Raw genomic sequence first — 23,198 nt, 5'->3', positions numbered from 1 at the left:
AATCAAACGTGGCTGGGAAAAAAAAATGCTAGGAAAAAAAGCTTTTTTTGAGCTTTTCAGCCTTCATATTATATTCTAATGGCAGAAATGATCAAAGCAGATGTATAGCATTAAAAACAAGAGGTTGCAAAATGTGAGATGAAAATTAGGGGCCTGGGATATAGGAGTTGGTGCCCTGGGGTGGGGAAGAGGATGCGTTTTCCCAGGTTTCCCTCCATGCACGGCCCCTTCCGTGGAGCTCTCATGCGCAATATGATGACCTGGATAAAACCCTAGGCCTGGAATTAGGAATTCTCCATTCAGTCCCCAGTTCTGTCACCAGCAAGCCTATGATCTTGAACAAAGCATTTCACCTCACTGATTGATTTTTTTTTAATAAAGTGAGAATTCAGAGTAAATTGTCTTTAATTACCTTCCAATTCTAAATCCTGTGGTTCTCCTTTAGCCAGAAGGTAAAAGTTGCTGCCACCTCCGGCGATCACTAAACAGGGATAAGGCAGCTGGTACCATCAGTCACCATGGCCACCCTTCCCGGGAGCCTCCTGTGACTGCACAACCTCCTATAATTACACCTGCTGCACCACAAAACCTTTGAAAGGAAACAGCTATTTACCAATCATTGCATTTGGGTGCTAACAGCACAGCTGCCACACTAATGATGTTGCAGACTGCCAGCCAAGACAGGTCTCTGAGAAGCCGAGAGTAGGGCTCCCTGGATTACACTCTCATATATTCTGTGGTTCAAGATGCCAATGGTGTGAAACCACATATGGTTTAAGTAAACCATGCTGGTCTGAAGCATGATGCAAAGTGGATGAGGGAAAAGAAAATCTTCAAGTGTGGCCCCCTCCCCCAAAAAAAGGACATATTATACTTTAGTTTCAGTTGTGTGGCTCCTCTTAAGTCAAACAAAAGCAATTTTGCTCAAGCAAAGTTAAGGAAAAAATGAAAGTTACAGAAATAACAGCCTTGTCTTTGCTGGTTATTTTACTTTAAAGTCACCCTGTAAATTGGACTGGGTGAAGAACAGTTATTTTTTTTCCCCCATTAGGCAGCCATCCAGATGACTGCTATTATTAAGATGACTGTTTATTTTCTTTATTATTTCTTCATTATTCATACCTGTTTTAGGAGTTAGTTGTTAATTTATTCTTCCAGTAGAAACCATCTAACTAACCATAAGAATCACACCTCAAGTGCTGCTGAAATAAGCCAGCTGAGTGAAGCCTATGCCTCAGCTGCTAACACGTGGCCTACAAGGTCAATATTCTGAGTGTCTTGTGGTAGAAACATATGCATTTGGGGTGGGAAAGAGAAGGCACCCCCAGGGCTTGAGTTTGTGGTAGGGGAGCAGGTGTGGACATTCATCCAGACCCACAGTACTTTGTAACAAGGTCAGGAGCAGAGGCCAGAGTGCAGCTTCAAATGTTCTCATGCAAAAATGACCCACCCTTGCATTCCTGTGTCAACTGGTCGGCAGCCCTGAGGTAATAAATAGACCCAGAGTCCCACAGTTGCTTTGCCTGGGGTTCTCGGGCTGATGTGGGGTGCAGACTGCCAGGCCCTCAGAGGTCAGGGTGTTGAGCCAGGCAGGAAGGTTTCCTGAAGACAGTCACTGGTCTTGGACTTGCTTATTTAAAGGAGCCCAGAGCCTGAGCAGACTATTATTGTGAATGCTCATGTCCTTGGCTTGGCAAGCAAATGGCTTGGTTTTATTTTAGGGTTTTTCTCTACTGTTCGGGGCCTGTCATCCATCATCATGGGTGATCAAGGTACCTTCAGATCCGTTGGTGATTGAAATCCAAGTGAGTGAGTTGATCCTGGACATTTCCCCCTAGCCTTTCTCTCAGTCCATCTTCTGCAGTTTAAGTTTGAAAGTCCTGTCCTTGCTATAATTGAAAACCAAAAGCAAAACAGCAAAACCAGTTTCCTTCAAATTCTGTCAGTTTTGCAGACAGCGTGACGAGGGCACCCATGGTGTCGCACACGTGGATAGGAAAGAGGCTGACCCTATAATCTTGGGGCCTAAGACGTTCCAGTAGTTTAGAATTTTCTAAGACACTTTGGCAATTCTCTTTTCAGATTTTTCAAAAAAGACTGTGAAATTAAGGTAATAAGTTATTTTTAATAAACATACCATTTTCTCCTTTTTTCTAGGAACTACACGTTGAGATTTATGCCAATTCCTATGTACGATGCTTCTCAGGCCTTAAAAACAAACCCTGAAAAGACAGAAGAGGCTCTCCAGAAGGTACTGAAGGATCAATAGCTTAATTATAATAAATTCACATTTGAATGGAATTATGTGAATAATAATTCTGAACATATGAACAGTGCTTTGTATTTTACAAAGCTATTTTCATATTAGTTTGTATTCTTGTGACCTTGACTTGCATAATGCATGACTGGGGGAGGAATAAGATAAGAAATATTAAAACTTGTGAACGTTAGATGGAGTGAAATAACATTCTCATAACATCAGCATGTCAGAGCTCAGGCATGGATAACTTCCTGTTTACCCTTTGGAGAATGGGTAGAAATCCATGTCAGCTAACACATCCTTCATCCTCAACAGCCTGAACCTTCCCTTCCTTCTTCATCTAGAAACACGGTTTTGTTGAGATCTCTCTTTGCCATCTTTTTTTATAAATGTGTCTGAATCCACACTCTTTCCCACTTCCTTTCTGGCAACCCCAGAGGAGGGTGGGCGCTTTCCCTTCAAAGCCCAACCATCCATGATGCCTTTGACCCCAGCATCTCTGCCCTTTGCTGATAACTTGCCCTGTCAGTCATTCTTTCACTTTTTCATATCTTCATCCTTCTCTATCTATGGTTATGGCTACCTTTGTATCTACTTTTAGATGTGCTCAAATACTTCCCATCTGACTCCACATTTATTATGCTGTTATTTGGGAAATCTCCTAAATCTTTCTTCCCTCTTTGTGCTTTCATCTGGTGGTACCACCCTCTGCCCAGTCTCCTAAGTTTGACTTCTTTTCCCCTGTATCGTCTGCAGCCAATCCATCACCAAGTTTACTGTGTAGCATAAATCTCTTCATTTACTCTCCTTCCCTCTATTCCTGTAACAGATGCTTTTGTTCCAGCCTCATCTTCTCTCATCAGGATGGTTACATCCTTTTGTCAGTTTTCCATGCCAAAGTCAAAAATAGCCGTCTTTCTTCTTGGTGATTTTGATCAGACTAAAACCTTCAATCCAGTCCTCCCCAGAGGCTTTTAGGATAAAGCCTAATCTCCTTAGTTTGGCAAGAATTTCTGCCCAGGATCTGTCTCCTATTCACTGTCAATTTCATCTCTTAACCACCCCTTGGTCTTTGTTTTTCTCTACTTCAGGGAACTTGATAGAAATGCAAATTCTTGGGCCTCAGAAACTAGGGCAGGACTCAGCCATCTGTGTTTTTCTGAGCTTTCCTGATGCTTGTAACATTTGAGAATCACTGCTTGAGTCTAGATGATACTCATGCTTACCTCACTACTGTACACGTCAGTTGAGACTGAAATCCAGGGTCAACCCATCCAAGAAGACTTCTCAGAGTCCCTTTCCCCCACTGGGTAGGTGGTTCTTCACTGGCCTTGTGACACTGTTTTAAGTTACCTGCCTCCATTTTTTTTTTTCTCCCAATGACTGAGCTCTTTGAAGGCAGACCCTGCGTTTTTCATCTTGTTTTATCCTCAGAAGCTAGTGCAGTACCTGGTATGCATGCTTAGATGTTCTTTAGACGTTCAGTGAATTAAGGGAGTAAGGTTGGGAGTGGAGGAAGAGGAAAGTGTGGGGTTGCAGAAGAAACCATCTAAGATTTGTGTTCAAAAGATCCAAGTCAGACTCTTCCCAGCTTTGTAAGTTCTGTAAGTACTTGGCGTTTCTGAACTTTGGTTTCTTCATCTATATAAAAAATAAAGCTACAGAATAACAGTATTTGGCTGACACTTAGGATATAGTTCATCCTGGGTGCGTGACACTATATTAAATGATTTACATAAATTATTATCTGTCAACTTTAAAGTAAATCCATGAGTTTGGTTCTATTATATCCTCATTTTATGGATAAGAAAACTGAAAGTATGTCTAATTTGCCTAAAGTCTCCATAAGGATCAAATGAGGTGGTGTACATGAAAAGCAGTTTGTCAACCATAGAGCAAAGTACAAATGATAGATATCTTTATGCTTTCCTAAAGGATATTAGTCAGCTTATAACAGAAGACATATTCTATAGAGATGAGGTTTCGATTTCAGATTAGACATGCAGAGTTTGCAAGTCATCATTCCCATTCTCACAACAAGGAAAAAAGCTTAACAAACAGAAAATGAGTGGCTTTTCTTAGATCTGCCAGAGAATTGAGGTGACACTGCAAACTGTCACCCCGGAAATGGTAATACAGAAAATCAAAGCTGGGATCAGCTTACCAGGAGCAGAAGCTAGTGGAGCCAGTAACTCAGAGGAATGATTAAACAGCAATTGATGAATTGTTGCAGGCTTAGTGTGGACTAATTTGAGAGCTAAAAAGTCTTAGAGGCTCACTCTTAGGTAGGCTCTGACCCTTGCCTGGGTTTTAGTTATAAGAACCCCAACATGTTATCACAGTGAAGATTGGAGGATAATTCGCTCATGTTTCTGGCAGGGGGACGGGAAAAGGTAACCATTTTAAAATACACTCAGAACATGCTATCCTCTGTAACAAAAGCCAACCCTCAAGAGAAACTATTCCATGAGAGCCTTACCTGACCTAATGGAAGGTAGACCACTGTATCCCCTTCCAGCCTTTTGTTTCACATAAGGAAGGGGGAAAAAAGAGGGCCAAGAAATGTGTCTAAAGGTAACAGTCCAGGGACTCAGACCTAGTTTTTTTTCTTTTTTTTTAAGCCTAAATTTAATCTTAAGATTATAGAATGTTTCCCCTCCCTATTACATTACGTCACACATCAACTATATTAACAGTGAATTACAACTGAGCAAAGCTGTAAGACACTATTTAAGAAGGCATTTCTAGGGAAACCCCAAAATAGCAGGAGAGACGTAAACAGGTTGATAGAAGAACTTAAAGCCCCTGACATACACAGTTATAGCAGGCATTCAACACAATCCAGTTTCTAGCTGGATGAACATAAAAACTTCACATTAAAAGACTGACGACCTCAGTGCCTATTACTAGATACATCATATCTGACTTTCAACAAAGAAGTACAAGGCATGCTAAAAGACAAGAAAAAACTCAGTGTGAGGAGCCAAAGCAAATATCAGAACCAGACTCAGATATGACACAGAGTTTGAAATTATCAGGCAGGTCATTAAAACAATTATAATCAAATATGTTAAGGGCTTTAATGGAAAAAGTAAAAAAACATGCAAGAATAGATAGGTACTAAAAGCAGAGAGAGAGGAACTAAGAAAAAAATTAAGGAAGTGCTAGAAGACAGAAATGCTGTAACAAACAAAAAAGGGCCTTTTATTAGCTCATCAGTGGGCTGGAGAGAGTGGAGGAAAGAATTACTGAGTTTGAGGATATGTCAGTAGACACTTCCCTGAGAAAACTTTGCCAAACATATTTTTTTCTAAAATATTCCCTCCAGATTGAAATGCAAAGAAGAAAAGTAGAATAGGAGGAAAAAAGAACAGAATATCCTAGAACTGTGGGAAAAATTACAAAACATTGAATAGCCTTGTAATGGGAATATCAGAAGGAGAAGAAAGAGAAAGGAACAGAAGAAATAATAACTGAGAATTTTCTGAAATTAATGACAGAAACCAAACCACAGATCCAGGGAACTCGGAGAACACCAAGCAAGATAAATACTGCTCCGCCCCCCCCCCCAAATCAACATATAAATAAGCACATCATATTCAAACTACTGAAAATCAAATCAAGGAGAAAATGTTGAAGAGGACAGGGGAAAATGCTTCCTGCATATTGAGAAATAAGGACAAGAATTATATCAGACTTTGAGTCAGAAATCATGCAAACAAGAAGAAAATAGAGTGAAATATTAAAGTATTTAGGGAAGAAAACCCAGCAGACTAGAATTCTGCATCTAGCAAAATATTCCTTCAAAAATAAGAAATAAAGACTTTCTAAGTGGTGTTACAAGGGATGATAGGGAGAAATTGGCAATGCTGTCATTAATGTATCTGTACCACTTGTGAAATGGACAGCCTCGGGGTTAATCTGAGTATAACTTACAATTGGCCCACCTTATCTGCATCTATGGACTCAACCAGCCATGGACAGTGTAGCGTCGTAGTATTTACTATTGAAAGATACCTGCTTACAAGCATACCTGTGCAGTTCAAACCTGTGTTGTTCAAGTGGCAATTCTAGTGTTATTTGAAAGAAGAATTGAATTAATTGTAAATGTATTTTGCAGACACTAGGGCAACCACTAAAATATTTATAAATCTCTAAGAAAGGAGAAAAAAGTGAATCATATATAATGCTTAAAATCAGAGAAGGCAGAAAAGGAGAGGATGAAAAAGAGAGAAGAGTATTCAAATATGTTAATTATAAAATTTGTGTTTTTTAAATGAAAATTGTTGACTTTAAAGCTCATATTTATTGTTTTCTTTTCCTATGGTATTTACTATGCTTTTATATATTCCAGTTTTCATTGTCACAGAACCCTGTCCTCTTGCCCTTTAATTTTAATCTACTGAAGAGCAATATTGTAATTCTGTATTCAGTCTTTATTATTTTAAAATATAAGATTCCTTTATTAAAACACCTTGTTTTCTGCCTATGTGCTGCTGTTTTCAGCAGTGAGACTGAGGATGTCTAACGGAGTCTAGACTGTCTCCCAGGTCACTGCTGCCCAGGGGTATTGGCGATGTGATAATGACACTCTTGGCTCTTCCCCTTGCCATTTGACCTGAGTCAAGCCCCTGTCTTGTCCTGGTTCTCTGCCTTGGCCCCTAAAAGTGTATAGAAGGAAAATTTACCCTGTTAATTCAAGATGCAAATACTTTTCAGTGGTGATGTGTACATGACTGTTTTCAAAGACACTTAGCATTGTCTTTCTTCTCTCCCTGTAGTAGCTTTTAGAAATAAGCTTAGAATATTAATTTTTTTTCTAAAATATTCCCTCCAGGCCCAGTCTGTGAAGCACGGTTTGTGCACCTGGAGCAGTCCTGGAAATGCGTGGGCCTGCCTCGGGTGCACTGCCTGTATGTGAGCGGAGCCTCCTGCGTAAACAAGCTGCTCTCAGAACTGGCCCATGGCCAGGGCTCAATGAGGCCAACTGTAGAACAAATAACAAAGCAAAAGTACCCCAAACTGGGGGGCAGTGTGTGTCTGCCAATTTCAGGCAAGAATCTTTTTTTAGCAAAGACATTCTACCTTGATGGTAATGTCACCTTGGAAAGAGATGACTTCTTGGGAAGCAGCAAGGAAAATTAACGTAATATAATGTCATGGTATTAACGTGTCACTTTAATGATGCTCCAGTTCAGGGATCTTTTTGTTTTTTTTAATTTCTTCATTTATGTTTAGTAAAATGGTACATTTTGCTCTGCTTTGCAGTTTCCAGGGATGATAGTAATTATAGTCTGTTTTAATTGTTCCTAATTGGTATTAAGTAGTAGTTATTTTAGCATATGCAACATTAAAATGAAAATGTAATAATGCTGAAAGCCTCATAGTTATTAGAAGTTCTTAGGGAACTATAGTGACAAATTAGAAGCCAAATGGTTAAGTTGCATTAATAAGACAAAGAAAAGCAACAACTTAAAAAAATAGATGGCATACTTAGTCATCTCAGATTGTTCTTTAAAAAAACACCTTAATAGGTATTTATCATCCCCAATAGTTTATCCTACATTTTTTGCCCAATGTGTATATTTTTCTTCTTAAATACTTTATTCCAATCTAGTTATCATTTATATTTTTGAGTTTTTCATAAAATATTGTCTATGTATAAAAATATAGATTGTCAAGTAACTTTAAGACTTTCCATTTTCTGTAGGAATCCATTTTCTAATTTTTGATAATTTTGCTAAAATCATTCCTATTTTTAAAAGTACGTGTAAACCTGGTAGATTGAGGCAATTAGTATATAGCTTTGAGATGGACCAACTTGTATCCTTCCAATTTTGTACCTATTTTTTCCTTTAAAGAATTTTCTGAATGCTGGTGGATTCTATCCCTGGAATAAGGCCAAGTGGTTCAGAAAGGACCATCCATACTCTCTAGGGGTACTTATTTAGTTTCTGAACTGTTTATTGGTTAAAAATTTGTGAGCAAAAAAGATTACGATCATGTGCAGGAAAGTGATGAAAAGGCAGTAAATGGGGTGTCTAACCCTGCAGGCCGTTAAACATTTGCTCTTCTTTGTCAACTACTGAGTCACGTTAAAATCGCCCCTGTTACCTGCAAGTGAAATTTCTCACTAAGGACACCTGTAATGCATCTGATATCCCATTCCCCCATCTCGTACATTCTGTGGGGTCAGGGCCCTGGTAGGGTGTGTAAACTAGTTGCTTGGGTCTTCACTTCAGCAGCTGGCTGTTTCACTGATGACTTGACTCTGCTGAGTTGACACGTGTTCTTGAGAGAGACCTGTGCTTAATTTCCAGATAGAAAACTATCTGCTCCGGAATCACGAGACTAGAAAATACCTTCAAGAGCAGGCCTATCGCCTCCAGCAGGGCATTGTCACCAGCACCACACAACAGGTAAGAGGGGACCAGTCTTCTCCCGGCGCCAGTCCTCCCCCTGCTTACGCTGAACTGACCCTTGTAAGAGCCAGAGACCGAGGATTTCTATCGTTTGAGTCATTTCCCACGGGACAGTAAGAACCCATTTCTGAAAACAACAGCAAATGTAAGTAGAGTTTGGGGGAAGATGCAGAGGGAGGAAAATGTAGGTTAATTCTTACACTAAATATGCAGTTTTCATTGTTGACGATTGTGTGCTTTTTAAGACTGTCAGTAAGGTGATGTTCAGTTGCTAAGTTATGGACATGATGACTCTGTGACCCCATGGACTGCAGCATGCCAGGCGCCTCTGTCCTCCACTATCTTCCAGAGTTTGCTCAAATTCATGTCCACTGACTCAGTGATGCTATCTAACCATCTCATCCTCTGCCACCTCCTTCTTCTTTTGCCTTTAATCTTTCCCAGCATCAAAGTGTTTTCCAGTGAGTCAACTTTTCACATCAGGTGGCCAAAGTATTGAAGCTTAACTTCAGCTATAGTCCTTCCAATGAATATTCAGGGTTCATTTCCTTTAGGATTGACTGGTTTGATCTCCTTGCAGTAAGATGTGATTTAGATTTATATATAACTATTCGGAACCCTAGATTACAGATGATAAAATCTGAGGGTAATCAGATTTAATACTTTGGAGACCTTCTATTCCATTTCTTCTACTCCATTTCACTTCTCTGAGTAGGAGAGAAATTCCCAAATTCTTCTGAATAATTTAGAATTTGTTGAATGTTAATGAACACTTAAGTGCTGAAGAGAAACTAAAGTGTTCTGTTCTTTTACTTCATTCCTTTTCTCTGTACTCAACTTTTAAAAAGCATGAAATATTTTCCTCCAAAAACATAGCCAAACCCAAAGGATCATAAAATATTAGAGGAAAATCTATATGATGTCAAAGAAAGAAGGTACACCAAAGAACTGAGCTCAGATGGTTCAAAGTAGAGCAGAGAACTTAAAAAAAATTTTTTAAACTTCAGTGGGACTTTAGAGAATATTATATCCATAAAATAGGAATTAGTATGAAAAGGAGTAATTGGAGGACAGGAAACAATGGTTAGCAATTGAAAATATGGAAACTGTAATATAGAATTAAGTTAACTGATAGGGCACAAATTAAGCTAATTCTTTGGTAGAAAACAGGGAAAATCTTTATAACATGCAATAAGACAGATGAAAAATATGAGAGAAAAGTAAGTCAAAATAGTGAATAGATTAAAAATGACTAATAGCCTTCTAATCGGAACTCCAGAGGTTAAAAAGAAACATCATAGAAAAAGTTAAGAATAAAAATAATAGAAAAGCATTTCATATGAATATTGGAGTTGATATAACCTATTGAAATTGATCTAGAAGGATGAGTAAAGGACCATACTTGGTCAGAATACTTAGAATAAAGAAAAAAAACAACACCATCTTAAAGAGTTCCAGAGAGAATACACAGGTCATCTTACAAGGGAGCTATCCTAGAAACAAATGAGGTTCAGCCATTTTATCAGAGTGAGGGCAGAGTAAAATTATATTTGGATAGGGAATCAGAAGTTTTACCCCCAATATTCCATATGAAAAATTGATTTTTTAAGGAAATTCTCCAGCAAAACGGAAATATCAGTTCAGTTCAATTGCTTAGTCATATACACCTCTTTAAGACCCCATGGACTGCAGCACACCAGGTCTCCCTGTCCATCACCAACTCCCAGAGCTTACTCAAACTCAACGTCCATCAAGTTGATGATGCCATTCAACCATCTCATCCTCTGTCGTCCCCTTCTTCTCCTGCCTTCAATCTTTCCCAGCATCAGGGTCTTTCCCAATGAGTCAGTTCTTCGCTTCAGGTGGCCAAAGTATTGGAATTTCAGCATCAGTCCTTCCAATGAATATTTAGGACTGATTTCCTTTCGGATGGACTGGTTTGATCTCCTGGCAGTCCAGGGGACTCTCAGGAGTCTTCTCCAATACCATAATTCAAAACCATCAGTTCTTCGGTGCTCAGCTTTCTTTATAGTCCAACTCTTACATCCATACATGACTACTGGAAAAACCATAGCTTTGACTAGGTGGACCTTTGTTGGCAAAGTAATGTCTCTGCTTTTTAATATGCTCTTTAGGTTGGTCATAGCTTTTCTTCCAAGGAGCAAGCGTCTTTTTAATTTCATGGCTGCAGTCACCATCTACAGTGATTTTGGAGCCCAAGAAAAGAAAGTCTGTTACTATTTCCATTGCTACCCCATCTATTTGCCATGAAGTGATGGGATCAGATGCCATGATAATTGTTTTTTGAATGTTGAGTTTTAAGTCAGCTGTTTCACTCTCCTCTTTCACTTTCATCAAGAGGCTCATGACTTTCTGCCATAAGGGTGGTGTATCTGCATATCTGAGGTTATTTATATTTCTCCCGGCAATCTTGATTCCAGCTTGTGCTTCATCGAGCCCAGCGTTTTGCATGATATACTCTCCATATAAGTTAAATAAGCAAGGTGATAATATACAGTTTTGACATTTGAAACCATACAGCCCAATTTGAAACCAGTGCATTGTTCCATGTCCAGTTCTAACTGTTGCTTCTTGACCTGCATACAGATTTGTTAGGAGGCAGGTAAGGTGGTCTGGTATTCCCATCTCTTGAAGAATTTCCCACAGTTTGTTGTGATCTACATAGTCAAAGGCTTTGGCATAATTGATAAGGCAGAAGTAGATGTTTTTCTGGAATTCTCTTGCTTTTTCTATGATCCAATGTATGTTGGCAATTTGATCTCTGGTTCCTCTGCCTTTTCTAAATCCAACTTGAACATCTGGAAGTTCACCGTTCATATACCATTGAAGCCTGGCTTGGAGAATTTTGAGCATTACTTTGCAAGTGTGTGAGATGAGTGCAATTGTGCGGTAGTTTGAGCATTCTTTGGCATTGTCCTTCTTTGGGATTGGAATGAAAACTGACCTTTTCCAGTCCTGTGGCCACTGCTGAGTTTTCCAAATTTGCTGGCATATTGAATGCAGCACTTTCACAGCATCATCTTTTAGGATTGAAATAGCTTTATTTATAGTGATGCTTCCTTAGGCCCACTTGTCTTTGCATTCCAGGATGTCTGGCTCTAGTTAAGTGATCACACCGTCATGGTTATCTGGGTCATTAAGATCTTTTTTGGAAAGAAAGTATACAATATGAGATATAAATAAGAAACTGTGCCAGAAATGAAATCATCAAAGTTATAAAAGCTGAAAGAAAGCTTTAAAAAATTGCCACTTTGGGGCAATCTGCTTTGAGCTGCAGAATTAAAAGATATGCTGTTACATTTATTCCTCTATGAGTTCCATAATCATAATTCTGTACTGTGCATTTTAGTGGATTTAAAATTTTAATATCAACTTAGATAAGAAGGGAACACATAATTATTATTATACTAAAAATATGTAAATGCTGGAAATCTTAATGTAAAAATAATGAAACTAAAGTTAGGTGTTGAAGAGGGAGAAAGATGAGTCGAGTATAAGTATACTAAAGTTTTACTTTTTGTTTTACTTTTTATTTATAAGTATACTAAAGTTTTACTTTTAGGATAGCCCTCTCTAATTCGTCAAAAGTCAGAAATACAGATGTAAACCTGCTGTTTAAAATGGAAGTCACCAAAATAACTTAAAAGCAGAGGGTTTTAAAAATTGTTTATTTCAAAAATGTTCATTTCAGTAGATTGAGAGGAACCAACTGGTAGGAAAAGTTTTATTACTTGAAACTACTTTTTATGGTTTATTCTATTTTCTTACCTGTACAAATGTCATTTTAATTTTTGCAGTGTCTTTGGTTTTGGCATCAGGGTAATGCTAGTCTCAGAGAATGACTTCGGAAGTATTTCTCCTCAACTCTTGGGAATACTTTAAGAAGGATAAGTGTTCTGTCTTCTTTCAGTGTTTAGTAGAATTCACATGTGAAGCCATCTGCTCCTGGACTTTTGTTTGTTGGGAGGTTTTGGTTTTTTTTTAATTGCTCATTTAATTTCATTACTGGTAATTGGTCTGTTCATATTTTTTATTTCTTAATGATTCAGTCTTGGGAGAGTGTATGTTTCTAAAAATTTAGTTCTTCTAGACTGCCCATTTTATTTGTGTATATTTGTTTGTTGTTGTTAAGTCATGTGCGACTCTTTACAACGCCCCCGTGGGTTATAGTCCACCAGGCTCCTCTGTTCATGGAATTTCCCAGACAATAATACTGAAGTGGGTTGCCATTTCCTTCTCCAGGGAATCTTCCTGACCCAGAGTTCAAACCTGTGTTTCCTGCATTGACAGCTGGATTCTTTACCATGGAATCACTTGGGAAGCCTGTATTTGTTTGTTGTAATCTCTCAGTGTCAGATTTTATTTTGGGGGAGCTCCAAAATCACGCAGATGGTGACTGCAGCCATGAAATTAAAAGACGCTTACTCCTTGGAAGAAAAGTTATGACCAACCTAGACAGCATATTAAAAAGCAGGGATATTACTTTGCTACCAAAGGTCCATCTGGTCAAGGCTATGGTTTTTCCAGTGGTCATGTCTGGATGTGAGAGTTGGACTGTGAAGAAAGCTGAGTGCTGAAAACTTGATGCTTTTGAACTGTGGTATTGGAGAAGACTCTTGAGAGTCCCTTGGACTGCCAGGAGATCAAACCAGTCCATCCTAAAGGAGATCAGTCCTGGGTGTTCATTGGAAGGACTGATGCTGAAGCTGAAACTCCAATACTTTGGCCACCTCATGCGAAGAGTTGACTCATTGGAAAAGACCCTGATGCTGGGAGGGATTGGGGGCAGGAGGAGAAGGGGACGACAGAGGATGAGATGGCTGGATGGCATCACCAACTCGACGGGCATGAGTTTGAGTAAACTCCGGGAGTTGGTGATGGACAGGGAGGCCAGGCGTGCTGCGATTCATGGGGTCACAAAGAGTTGGACACGACTGAGCGACTGAACTGAACTGAATCTCTCATGACCCTTTGTATTTCTGTGATGTTACTTGTAACTTCTCTTTATTTTTTATTTATTTATTTGAGCCCTCTTTCTTTTTTTTCTTGATTAGTCTGGCTAAAGATTTATCAGTTTTGTTGATATTTTCGAGACAGGCAACAAAGATATCTTTTCAACAAAGTTATTTTTAAAGAACTGCTCTTAGTTTCATTAATCTTTTCTTCTATTTTTTTTTTTTTTGGTCTCTATTCCATTTATTTATGTTCTGACCTTTAGGATTTCTTAATATATCGTGTTGGCCAATACTAACTTTGGTTTCGTTATTTCTCCTTTTTCTACTTTTTTTTTGTGTAAAGTTAGGTAATTGAATTGACATTGTTCTTGATTCCCAGGTTATGGTTGTATTGCTATAAACTTCTTTTTAGAACTGTTTTTGTTGTGTCCCACAGATTTTGGGTCATTGTGTTCCCATTTTCATTTGTTTGCAGTTGTTTTTCTTTTTAATTTCCTCTTTGACTTCTTCAGTCTTCCATTTGTTGTTCAGTTGCATATTGTTTAGCCTCCACCTGTTTGTGGGTTTTTTTTTTCCTCCTTGTAGTTGATTTCTAGTCTCCTTACTGTTGTGGTCAGAGAAGATGCTTGATTTGATTTCAGCCTTCTTAAATACATTGAGAATTCTTTTGTGGCCCCACCTGTGATCTATCCTGGAGAATGTTCCATGTACTCTTGAAAAGAATATGTATTCTACTGCTTTGGATAAAGAACCATTTGAATTTTTTGTTATTCCTTTTTCTTGAAAGAGAATGAAAGAAAGGTGTCCATAATAAATTTGTCATGTATGATCTTTCAAGTAGGTAAAATTATATGAATGACTTTGTATACATAGAGATTCATGAGTGTTCACCAAAATGTAAATAATGGTTATCTCAGGTGCTGTGATTAGGTTGAGTTCTATTGTCTTCACAGTTTTGTTTGAATGCTTTATAGTAAGCATGTATTATTTATATAAGGAAAGTACAGCAGTACTGTCAAGAAAAACATTAATTATGAATATTAGTGAAGTAACAAGGAGTTTTGGGGAGGAAAATATTATTTTTGACCTTACCAATGCCTTAAACATCTAAATTTTTTCCTATAAGGGACTAATATTAGCTTTTAGTACTTTATGGTTTACTATTGTTTCCTGGTTTTAGTGTTTAACATTAAAAGCAGTGAGAGAGCTAAAATCTTACACTTTGCCTTTGGTTCCTTTATGAGCTACCATAACACAGGCTTTCCTGAATTCAACATCTTTTTAACTTTTTCCCTCATTCACAGGGGTTTTGTTGCTCATCCAAAAAAATTACTGCTGCAACCTTTAATGCTAATTTTTAAAAGTAAGTTTCATCTTCTCAGTCGAGAGGAAATTATACACAGGAGGCATATACAGATGTTTAATTCTGTAGGGGTGACATCGCTCTGAATTATTCAAGTCATTATGTAGTAGGTATATTGCCACCTTTTCACTTTGGGGATTTCTTAGGACATGATGATTAGCAGTTTTCAGACTTTAATTGTTTCAGTCACCTTAGGAGAGATTTATCTCCTCCTTATTGAAACGTCTTATTGAAGTTTCCAGAAATAGGAACACAGAAAGAATAGGCCCTCTGTGACTACTCCTGCTAACCGCATAGGCAGTCATCATTCCCGGGTGACACTGAAGGGATTAAAATGTGTTTTAATGAAACATTGAAGTCTCATAACAGTTCATATATTTGTTTTTGTCTCTAGTCTTTGTTTAGGAAAGACCTTCACAAGACTCAACACTGCACCTATGCTTTTGATCTCTTATTTTCATCTTATAAATGCTCTTAATCAAGAGTCAGCAAACTTCCATAAAACATCCAAATAGTAATTAGCCTTTACAGTCCATATGGACTCTTTTGCAATTGCTCAGCTCTGCTGTGATAGGGTGAAAGCAGCCATAGACAATATCTGCATACGTGAGTGTGGCTTAGCCAATAAAACTTTGTTTATAAAAACAGGCTCAGAATTGCCTATAGTTTGCCAACATCTGCTATGTCTTCTCGTTCTTTTTTTTTTTTTTAAGACAATTTTATTGCCTAGAGCTGTTTACTCAACACATTCTCTTCCCTTCCTTTCATGTACAGGTTTTTTACTTGCTTCCATGCCTTCTTGCTGCCCATCCACTTTACAGCCTTTTGGAATGTGCCGTCTGTCCCTATCTGTCTGCTGAGATGAGACTCAATGGACCTGGTCACCGAGTCCGAGGCCTTTCTCCCTCTTATCTTTTGATGAAAGGAGGCTGTATGTGTAGTGGTCTGATTTGGGGTCTCAAGTCAGATGACCTGGTTTTAAGTACAGATTCTGCTATTCCTTCTTGGTTGGAACTGGTGTTAGTCACTAACTAACCTCTTTAAGGCTTGGTTTCATCTGTAAAAATGGGAAAGGTGACCCAGAAGGTGCTCAGATGATTAAATGGGATAATGTGTGCAAAGTACTTGGCTCCTAACCAGTAGACATTGTTTGTTGCTGCATTTTTATTTTCACAATTGTCATCATTATTATAGACCATCTTATCTTTCTTGAGATACACTTTTTGGTTCATCCGGTAGTATGCTGTTCTGAATATCGTTTTGTTGTTCTCTGTCCTCCTTCCTACACAACTCTTTCTCCTTTCATCTTCCAAATGCAGTCCTTTTTCAAAGTTTTGTACTTAGTGCTAGCTAATCTTCTTCTACCATTTTAACTCTTGTGTGGATATCTCCTAATCTATCTCCTCAGTCCCTGTTTTCTGTAAACAGAAATTCCTGTTTTTCAGCTATTTGTTCAGCATCCCCATCCAGATGGCCCTCTGACATAGCAAGGTGAAAGACCAAACTCATCCTTTGGAACAAATGATTTCACCATTTCTCTCAGAGACATCACCATTCACTGAGAATAGAACTCCTGGAGTCATCTTGGATGCCTCATTTGCTTTCTTCATTCAGAGTCACTATTCATTGCCCATTTATCATCAAAGTGTCTTTTACAGCTTTTCTTTTCTTTCTGTTTCTACTGCCTGACCTTTTGCTAAGGCTTTTTATTAACTCCTTCCTGTGTCTTTTACAAGCACTGTAAGAACTAGCTAATCCATCTTCCATGTCTCCTTGTGCTTTTTTTTTGTTTTCTGTTGTGGTTTTTTTTTGGTATCTTTGTCCTCTTTACAGCCCATTTTCTTTGTCAGGGAAGCTGAGACTTTGTGAGTATTAAGGGGTTCTTAGATACTCACAGTGGGAGGAGCTGGGGGAATAGATGCTCTGTGGTTTGCATGCCGTGGTTGAACTCTGTAGCCGGAGCCTGAGTCTTACACTATCTTGTCTTAGCTTAACATTCCAATCTGATCTCCCACAATAAAATGCCTCTGTTTCTAATCGGGAAACAGGAATCCCAAGTGTCCGAATGTGCCATTGCTTCCGTTCATTCTTTTACTTAAAATGCCCTTTTCTTTTCTCAGTTTGTAGAACTGTTTCAGGGCCCAGTCTAAAAGCTACCTTCAGCCCCAATTAGTTGTAATCTCTCCCTTGACTGAAATCCTTTAGTAATTCTCATCACCCATTTATTCATTGAATAAACACTTATAAGGGTTTGTGATGTGGCAGGCACTATTACAGAAGATGGGGCTTTGACAGTGAACAAAATGTGTCTGTGTGGATATTACATATGCAAACTTTATATCTTGTTATGGTTAATTGTGAATATTTCTTTCCACTTCCAGGTTTTATGTTGTTTGGTGGCAAAGGGTTTATTTTATTTAGGACTGTATCTCATTCAGTGCTAGGTGTTGAGTTTATTTCTCCTCAATCAAATAAAGAAATAGACATGGAGGAAGATAAAATCTTGCACTGAGTAAGCTATTTGCTTCCCTGGTAGCCCAGACGGTAAAGAGTCTGCCTGCACTGCAGGAGACCCAGGTTTGATCCCTGGGTCGGGAAGATTTCTGGAGAAGGAAGTGACAACCCACTCCAGTATTCTTGTCTGGAAAACCACATGGACGGAGGAGCCTGGCAGGGAAAACCCCATGGGTCACAAAGGGTCAGACACAGCTGAGAGACTAATACCCACACAGTAAGCTATTTGCTGGAACTGAGGACAGTTGTGACAAATTACAAGCAACCAAAGATGGCATTTTATGGCTAATGGTTCTAAGTTCTGCACTTGGGTTCTATAGCTCACTGTATTTGGAAAAGCCTACGTGGTCACCATCAAGTAAGAGACACTGTATGATTTAGTTGCCAAAGATGCCAATTTTTATTTACACCACATTAATGAAAGTATACTTTGTACAGTAAGAAAGATGATAGCCCTGTTACTGTGTTACAGTCTATTTTATTTACCCTCATGTTGTGTGAGGGTTTTAGATAGAAAATTCAGGGGGGTGCATGGGGGAAGTGTGGGTCAGATCACACAGTGGTGTCACTTTGGAATGGGAAAAGAAACTGGGACTGTTAAGCCTGAAGAAAAAAGATTAGAGATGATAAAGAGAGCTGTAATCAAACAGGAGCATGATTGTCACATGGAAGAGAGCTTGTAACTGTTCAGAGTGTTCTCAAGGGGAAGATATGTGACCTGTAGAAGGACATGGAAAGACAGGTGAGGACTTAAAGAAGACCTAGTCCAAGAATGATTGAGTACATTTCCTTGAAAGGAAGTGAGTGTCTTAAATTATGGCAGTTAGCAACTTTCCTGGGTTGCTTTAGAAAAATGGAACACTTGGATAAAATGGAGAGTTTAAAATGAAGAGCTCGAGTGCCGTCATCTACCTTGACGTCTTTGATGGGCTAGCCCAAGAGATGACTATTTCAGACTGTAGTCTGCTTTGTTTTTCTACATTTGTGTACCATCGGGACTTGAATATGAACTGAGAATCTGAATCCTTTGTTTCCCATTTTCAAAATTTTCATTTATACTCTGTGTAATCTTTCTGTGTCATCTTAAATAGTTTAACTTTTCTGGGCCTTGGTTCTTTAGTTGTAAAGTGTCTGAATCTGAATGTGATCTGTTGGGTTGTGCCAAACCTTAACAAGTATGTGTTCAGAAGAATCTTGGAGACTTGCGAGATTTTATGTCTTATTTGAGTCAAAGAATGAAATGTTTGTTTGTTTTGGATGTGATTTTGAAAGTTCCACTTAAAGACCGTTTTGCTGAGTTTGTTTAAACCCTCTCTCCTTGATGAGTGCTTAATGGCTCACGTGTCAGGAGTCTCTGGTCTCTCATGATTATTAAAGATGATTAGTTTTTATAGTGCCGCATCGACATACCTCTCAAATTAGTCTTTTGTGGCCTCAGATATGTATCAGTTCGCTTCTTTGTGTATCAGAACCCAAAATGTGCTTCATTTTGTCTCTCGAAATTAGGTATTCCTTCTTAGTGAGATTATGAATTATTGATGACCCTTTTTGCTTCAGAAAGCACAGATCAATACAGTAGTTGGAAGAGTTGGAATTTATATCAATTAAGAAGATTTTTGAAAGCATACATTTAATTCTCTACAGGGCAAAGTAAATGCATAAAGTTAAAATGTGAACCCTGCCTACAAGCTTAGACTTTGGCCAGGGAAGATAATTATTCCATGAGATACATTATTCATGTCACTTCTTTTTCCTATAGGAGTTTCAGATAGTTCACTTATGTAGCCTCAATACATTTTACAGTCATAGGAGCTGTTCTTCATGCATTAGCATTAGTATTACTGACCCTTTGTCACGAAAGTAGGTGCTTTGAGTGATGGTATTCTATAGGAGTGTCTTCATTATACACTAAAAAAGAAGATGGGGTAGATGTAATGAACCTGGTTTTGTAAAGGAGAGCTGGTGATGCTCTAGGAAGTAGACACGAGCTCTATCATCAGACCATCAGCCTGCTGAGCAGTGTCATAAATTTTCTATTACTGTGGAATTTGTGGGGGATGGAGGGCTGATTTTGGCTTCCTATAGTTGTTATTTCAAATAATTCAAAATAAATAGAAAAGTGTCAAGTTAAATAAAAATATTACTGGATTGTCACCTCTGCCAAATCTGCCCTTCTTGATATGATAGGGTCTCTGGGGGATAGATATAACTCAAAAATTTGTTTACTTACTCATTTTTGGCTGGTTGGATCTTCATTGTCGCATGGGTTTTTCTCTAGTTGTGGTGGCTACTCTAGTTGCAGGGCATGGGCTTCTCACTGCAGTGGCTTCTCTTGTTGCGGAGCACAGACTCCAGAGGCATGGGCTTCACTAGTTGCAGCTCCCAGGCTCTGGAGCACAGGCTCAATACTTGTGGCGGGCTCAGCTGCTCTGTGGCATGTGGGATTTTCCTGGATCATGGGTCAAACCCATGTCTCCTGCATTGGCAGGTGGATTCTTTACCACTGAGCCACCAGGGAAACTCCTCCCACCCCTTTTTTTGAAGAATAGACAACCTGCAGCTTTGATCAAAATACTGGAGAAACTTTTAAAACCACACCATAGTTGTCTTTCTCTTCAGACGTCTTAGCTTTGTTCGTGTTTGTCTCTATGCATACAAATACCACAGAGCATAATCTTACCCTTCTGTACTAGTTTTTGTCCACAGTACTGAGCTGCTACTTCCCTTTGGGTTTTATGGTTAAATCCGTGAAACAACTGAAAGTGATTCAGATGTAATTAACCTGGGAGAAGGACCTTAAGATGATAGAAATTAGATGTTATTAACTTTATTATTGCCTATGTTAATATAATAAAACTTCAGCTTATGCTTTTATGGTGGAAAATCATGTGATATAATTGAACTAATTAAAAAAAATAAATTTCCAGGGATGTTCTGATTTCCATAATATTGGGACCAACTGGCTGTGGGCATCATTTTGTCATCATCTCAACTGCCTCATAATTGTACATCTCCTTTTTCTGTTTTTTCAACGCTGAACACCATGTCTGACTTGTAGAGGGTACTCAATAAAAATCAATAAAGGAGAGTTACTATCAAGCAAAAAGTCACTGAGTAACTATGAGATTCTGAATCATCAAGAAATAATCAGTTTTGTTTTACACGCTGCATTTCCTAAGGCAGTAAAGGGAACCACAATCTCTTACATGTTTATCTAGAGTTAATGTTGCCAGAGGTTTCTTATAGAAACAGACAAATTAACAATTGCTATAAGCTGCCTTCTCAAAGGTTCCAGTTAGGAGACGTTTTCATCCTCATTCAGTGTTTCCTTCTGTCTGAATATCGGCTATGCTGACTTGGGTGCTTGTTGTCATTTTTATGGTGTGGAGCAGATGATTGACAGAATGTGTGTGAAAGTACAAGATCATCTCAACTCCTTACGAAGCTGTGAGGGAGATGCCATCCAGGAAGATTTAAAGTCAGCAGAAAGACTCATGCAGGATGCCAAGAACTCTAAAACGGTGAGTTTCACTTCTGGCTACATGAGAGTCTTCTGTAATGAAGACTTTTAAACTTCAGTTTTAGAAGCTACTTCTAACTTGCTTTACCTTTCTACTCAGTTTCAAGGTTACTAACAAGTGGCAAAGTGAGCTGAGTTAATCTTCGCCTCCTTTCTGTATCTCCATGCTAGTTACAAATAACCAAAATACATTCGTCCCTTGGAATCTGCGGGGGATTGCTGCCAGGACCTCTTGCCTGATACCAAAATCTGTGGATGCTCAAGTCTTTTATATGTAAAATGGCACAGCCCAGATGGGCCTCTGTATCCAGGGGGTATACAGCCTCTGATACAGATGGCTGGTTGTATAGAATTTACAGCAGGGGGCGCTGTAATCGGGTCCTGCGTAACCTCAGGAAGGTGGCTGGGGTTTCAGTGAGGAACAACTCCTTGGCAGTATACTGCCAAGCTGATAGCATGCAACTCCCTTCTGTCACCTGTAGAAGGAAGCTTCTGTCAACTAGAATTTTTTCCCCAAGTGTGACTTCATAGAGAAAGGACTAACTGGGAATCAGAAAGCCTGGGATCTGGTCCAGGCTCTTCTATTTGAACCACACAATCACTGAATTTTATGAGTAGGAAGAAAACTGTGGAGTAGTCAGATGCTCTCACACCCCAGATGAAGACACTAAGGCACAAACAGGTAGGGTACCATTCCTCTGGTCTCAAAGCTGGACCGCAGTGTTTTGATCTGTGTAAAGGCTCTTACATCAAGACTATCTTAGATTATCCCTAGTATTTCTTCACCCTTTTTACTAACTCTGCAGTGATTTTGGTGCTTATTTAAATCATTATTTAATTATGGAGAGGTTACTTTTATTTTTCTTACAGCTGTTACCAAATTTATACCATGTTGGCGGTGTATCTTGGGCGGGAGCCAGTGGCTTGTTATCCAGTCCAATTCAGGAGACCCTGGAATCAATGGCCGGAGAAGTTACAAGAGTTGTTGACGAACAACTCAAGGTTTGTGGTTTCTGTTATTTTGGAAAGTGACATTGTTATGCCTTAAGTGTGCATGATAGCATTTCATACCGTGCTACCCTATATTTTATAGATGTATGTGTAGTAAAGTTGAATACTGTGTCTTTTCCAGCTTCATTTATAATTTTTGGAATAACTTTTTTGCATAATAAGATCAAATAAAACCTATCACATTCAATTTTATTTTTGATGGTAAATCTCTAACTCTGTTTCACATATGACAGGTTGCCACTGATAGGAGAAATGATTGATTTCTGCTTAGAAAGAGAAGTCTGATTCATGAAAAAATATCTTCTGTTGTTACATTTGATTTAGAGACTGGGAGAGATGACAGGTGCTATGCTTATAGCACCAAATTGCTGCTTTATGGAAAGGTTACCACTAGGTAACTAGATAACAGTCTTTGCAGAGAGCTGCTTGAAAGATTAGGAAAGGGATTTAGAATGAAGTAACAAGGCACCGGAAGTAGCAGAGACTTGTCTAGAGGCTCAGAGACTGAAAAAGCAGCCTCTGAAATTTAAGTGAAGAGAGTAACGTAAGGCCAGTTTTTTCTTACGGGAACTTCAGGAAACACCTAGAGCAGCAACATTTCATTTTCAAAAAGTTTCATCATTTCCAACCTGCCTGTTCAAGGATGCCATAAAAAGACCTTGTCTAAATTTCTATGTTTATTTAGTCCATTTTCTTCTGAGAACACAATTGCTATAACTCACAGGGATTTGATGTGCAACTTAATCATAACTTTGCAACACGCCACTCTGTTTATAAATTAGCACAGGAGAGAATGTTGTGGATTACGTAGGCATTTAAGCTCCTGTCTTTCTGTATGCATAATGCAGAGAGATTCTTGAGTGTTATTTTTATTTTCTTTGACGGTAGTTATTGTGAATACATTCTGAGCAAAGACAAAGAGGTAGAAAAACAACTGGTTGGATGGTACAGAGTTCTACCAGGTCAGTTGTTACCTAATAGCACTTGTTTTATCCTCCATGAAGGATCAGATATGTTAAAAGAATACTTTCTTGCACATTTAAAGTAAAGTCATCTCTGTTGCTTAGTTACTTTTGATTGTAAAAAACGAAACTACTCATTGTGAAACATTTAAAGAATAAAAATCACTTGA

General features: G+C 38.6%; 1 protein-coding gene across 5 annotated transcripts in view; it reads left to right on the top strand.

Moving 5' to 3' along the window:
* Positions 1–23,198, top strand: part of CARMIL1 (capping protein regulator and myosin 1 linker 1) — a 301,122-nt gene that overhangs the window by 216,178 nt on the left and 61,746 nt on the right. For all 5 annotated transcript variants that reach the window (XM_065912902.1, XM_065912901.1, XM_065912900.1 and 2 more), the window contains exons 23-26: positions 2,158–2,251; positions 8,581–8,679; positions 20,928–21,056; positions 21,926–22,057. In XM_065912902.1, the coding sequence (XP_065768974.1) occupies positions 2,158–2,251; positions 8,581–8,679; positions 20,928–21,056; positions 21,926–22,057 (454 nt within the window). The remainder of the gene's footprint in view (positions 1–2,157; positions 2,252–8,580; positions 8,680–20,927; positions 21,057–21,925; positions 22,058–23,198) is intronic.

Source organism: Muntiacus reevesi, chromosome 20, assembly GCF_963930625.1.
Source record: "Muntiacus reevesi chromosome 20, mMunRee1.1, whole genome shotgun sequence".
Lineage (NCBI taxonomy): Eukaryota > Metazoa > Chordata > Mammalia > Artiodactyla > Cervidae > Muntiacus > Muntiacus reevesi.
This window is presented reverse-complemented; position numbering and strand designations above follow the sequence as displayed.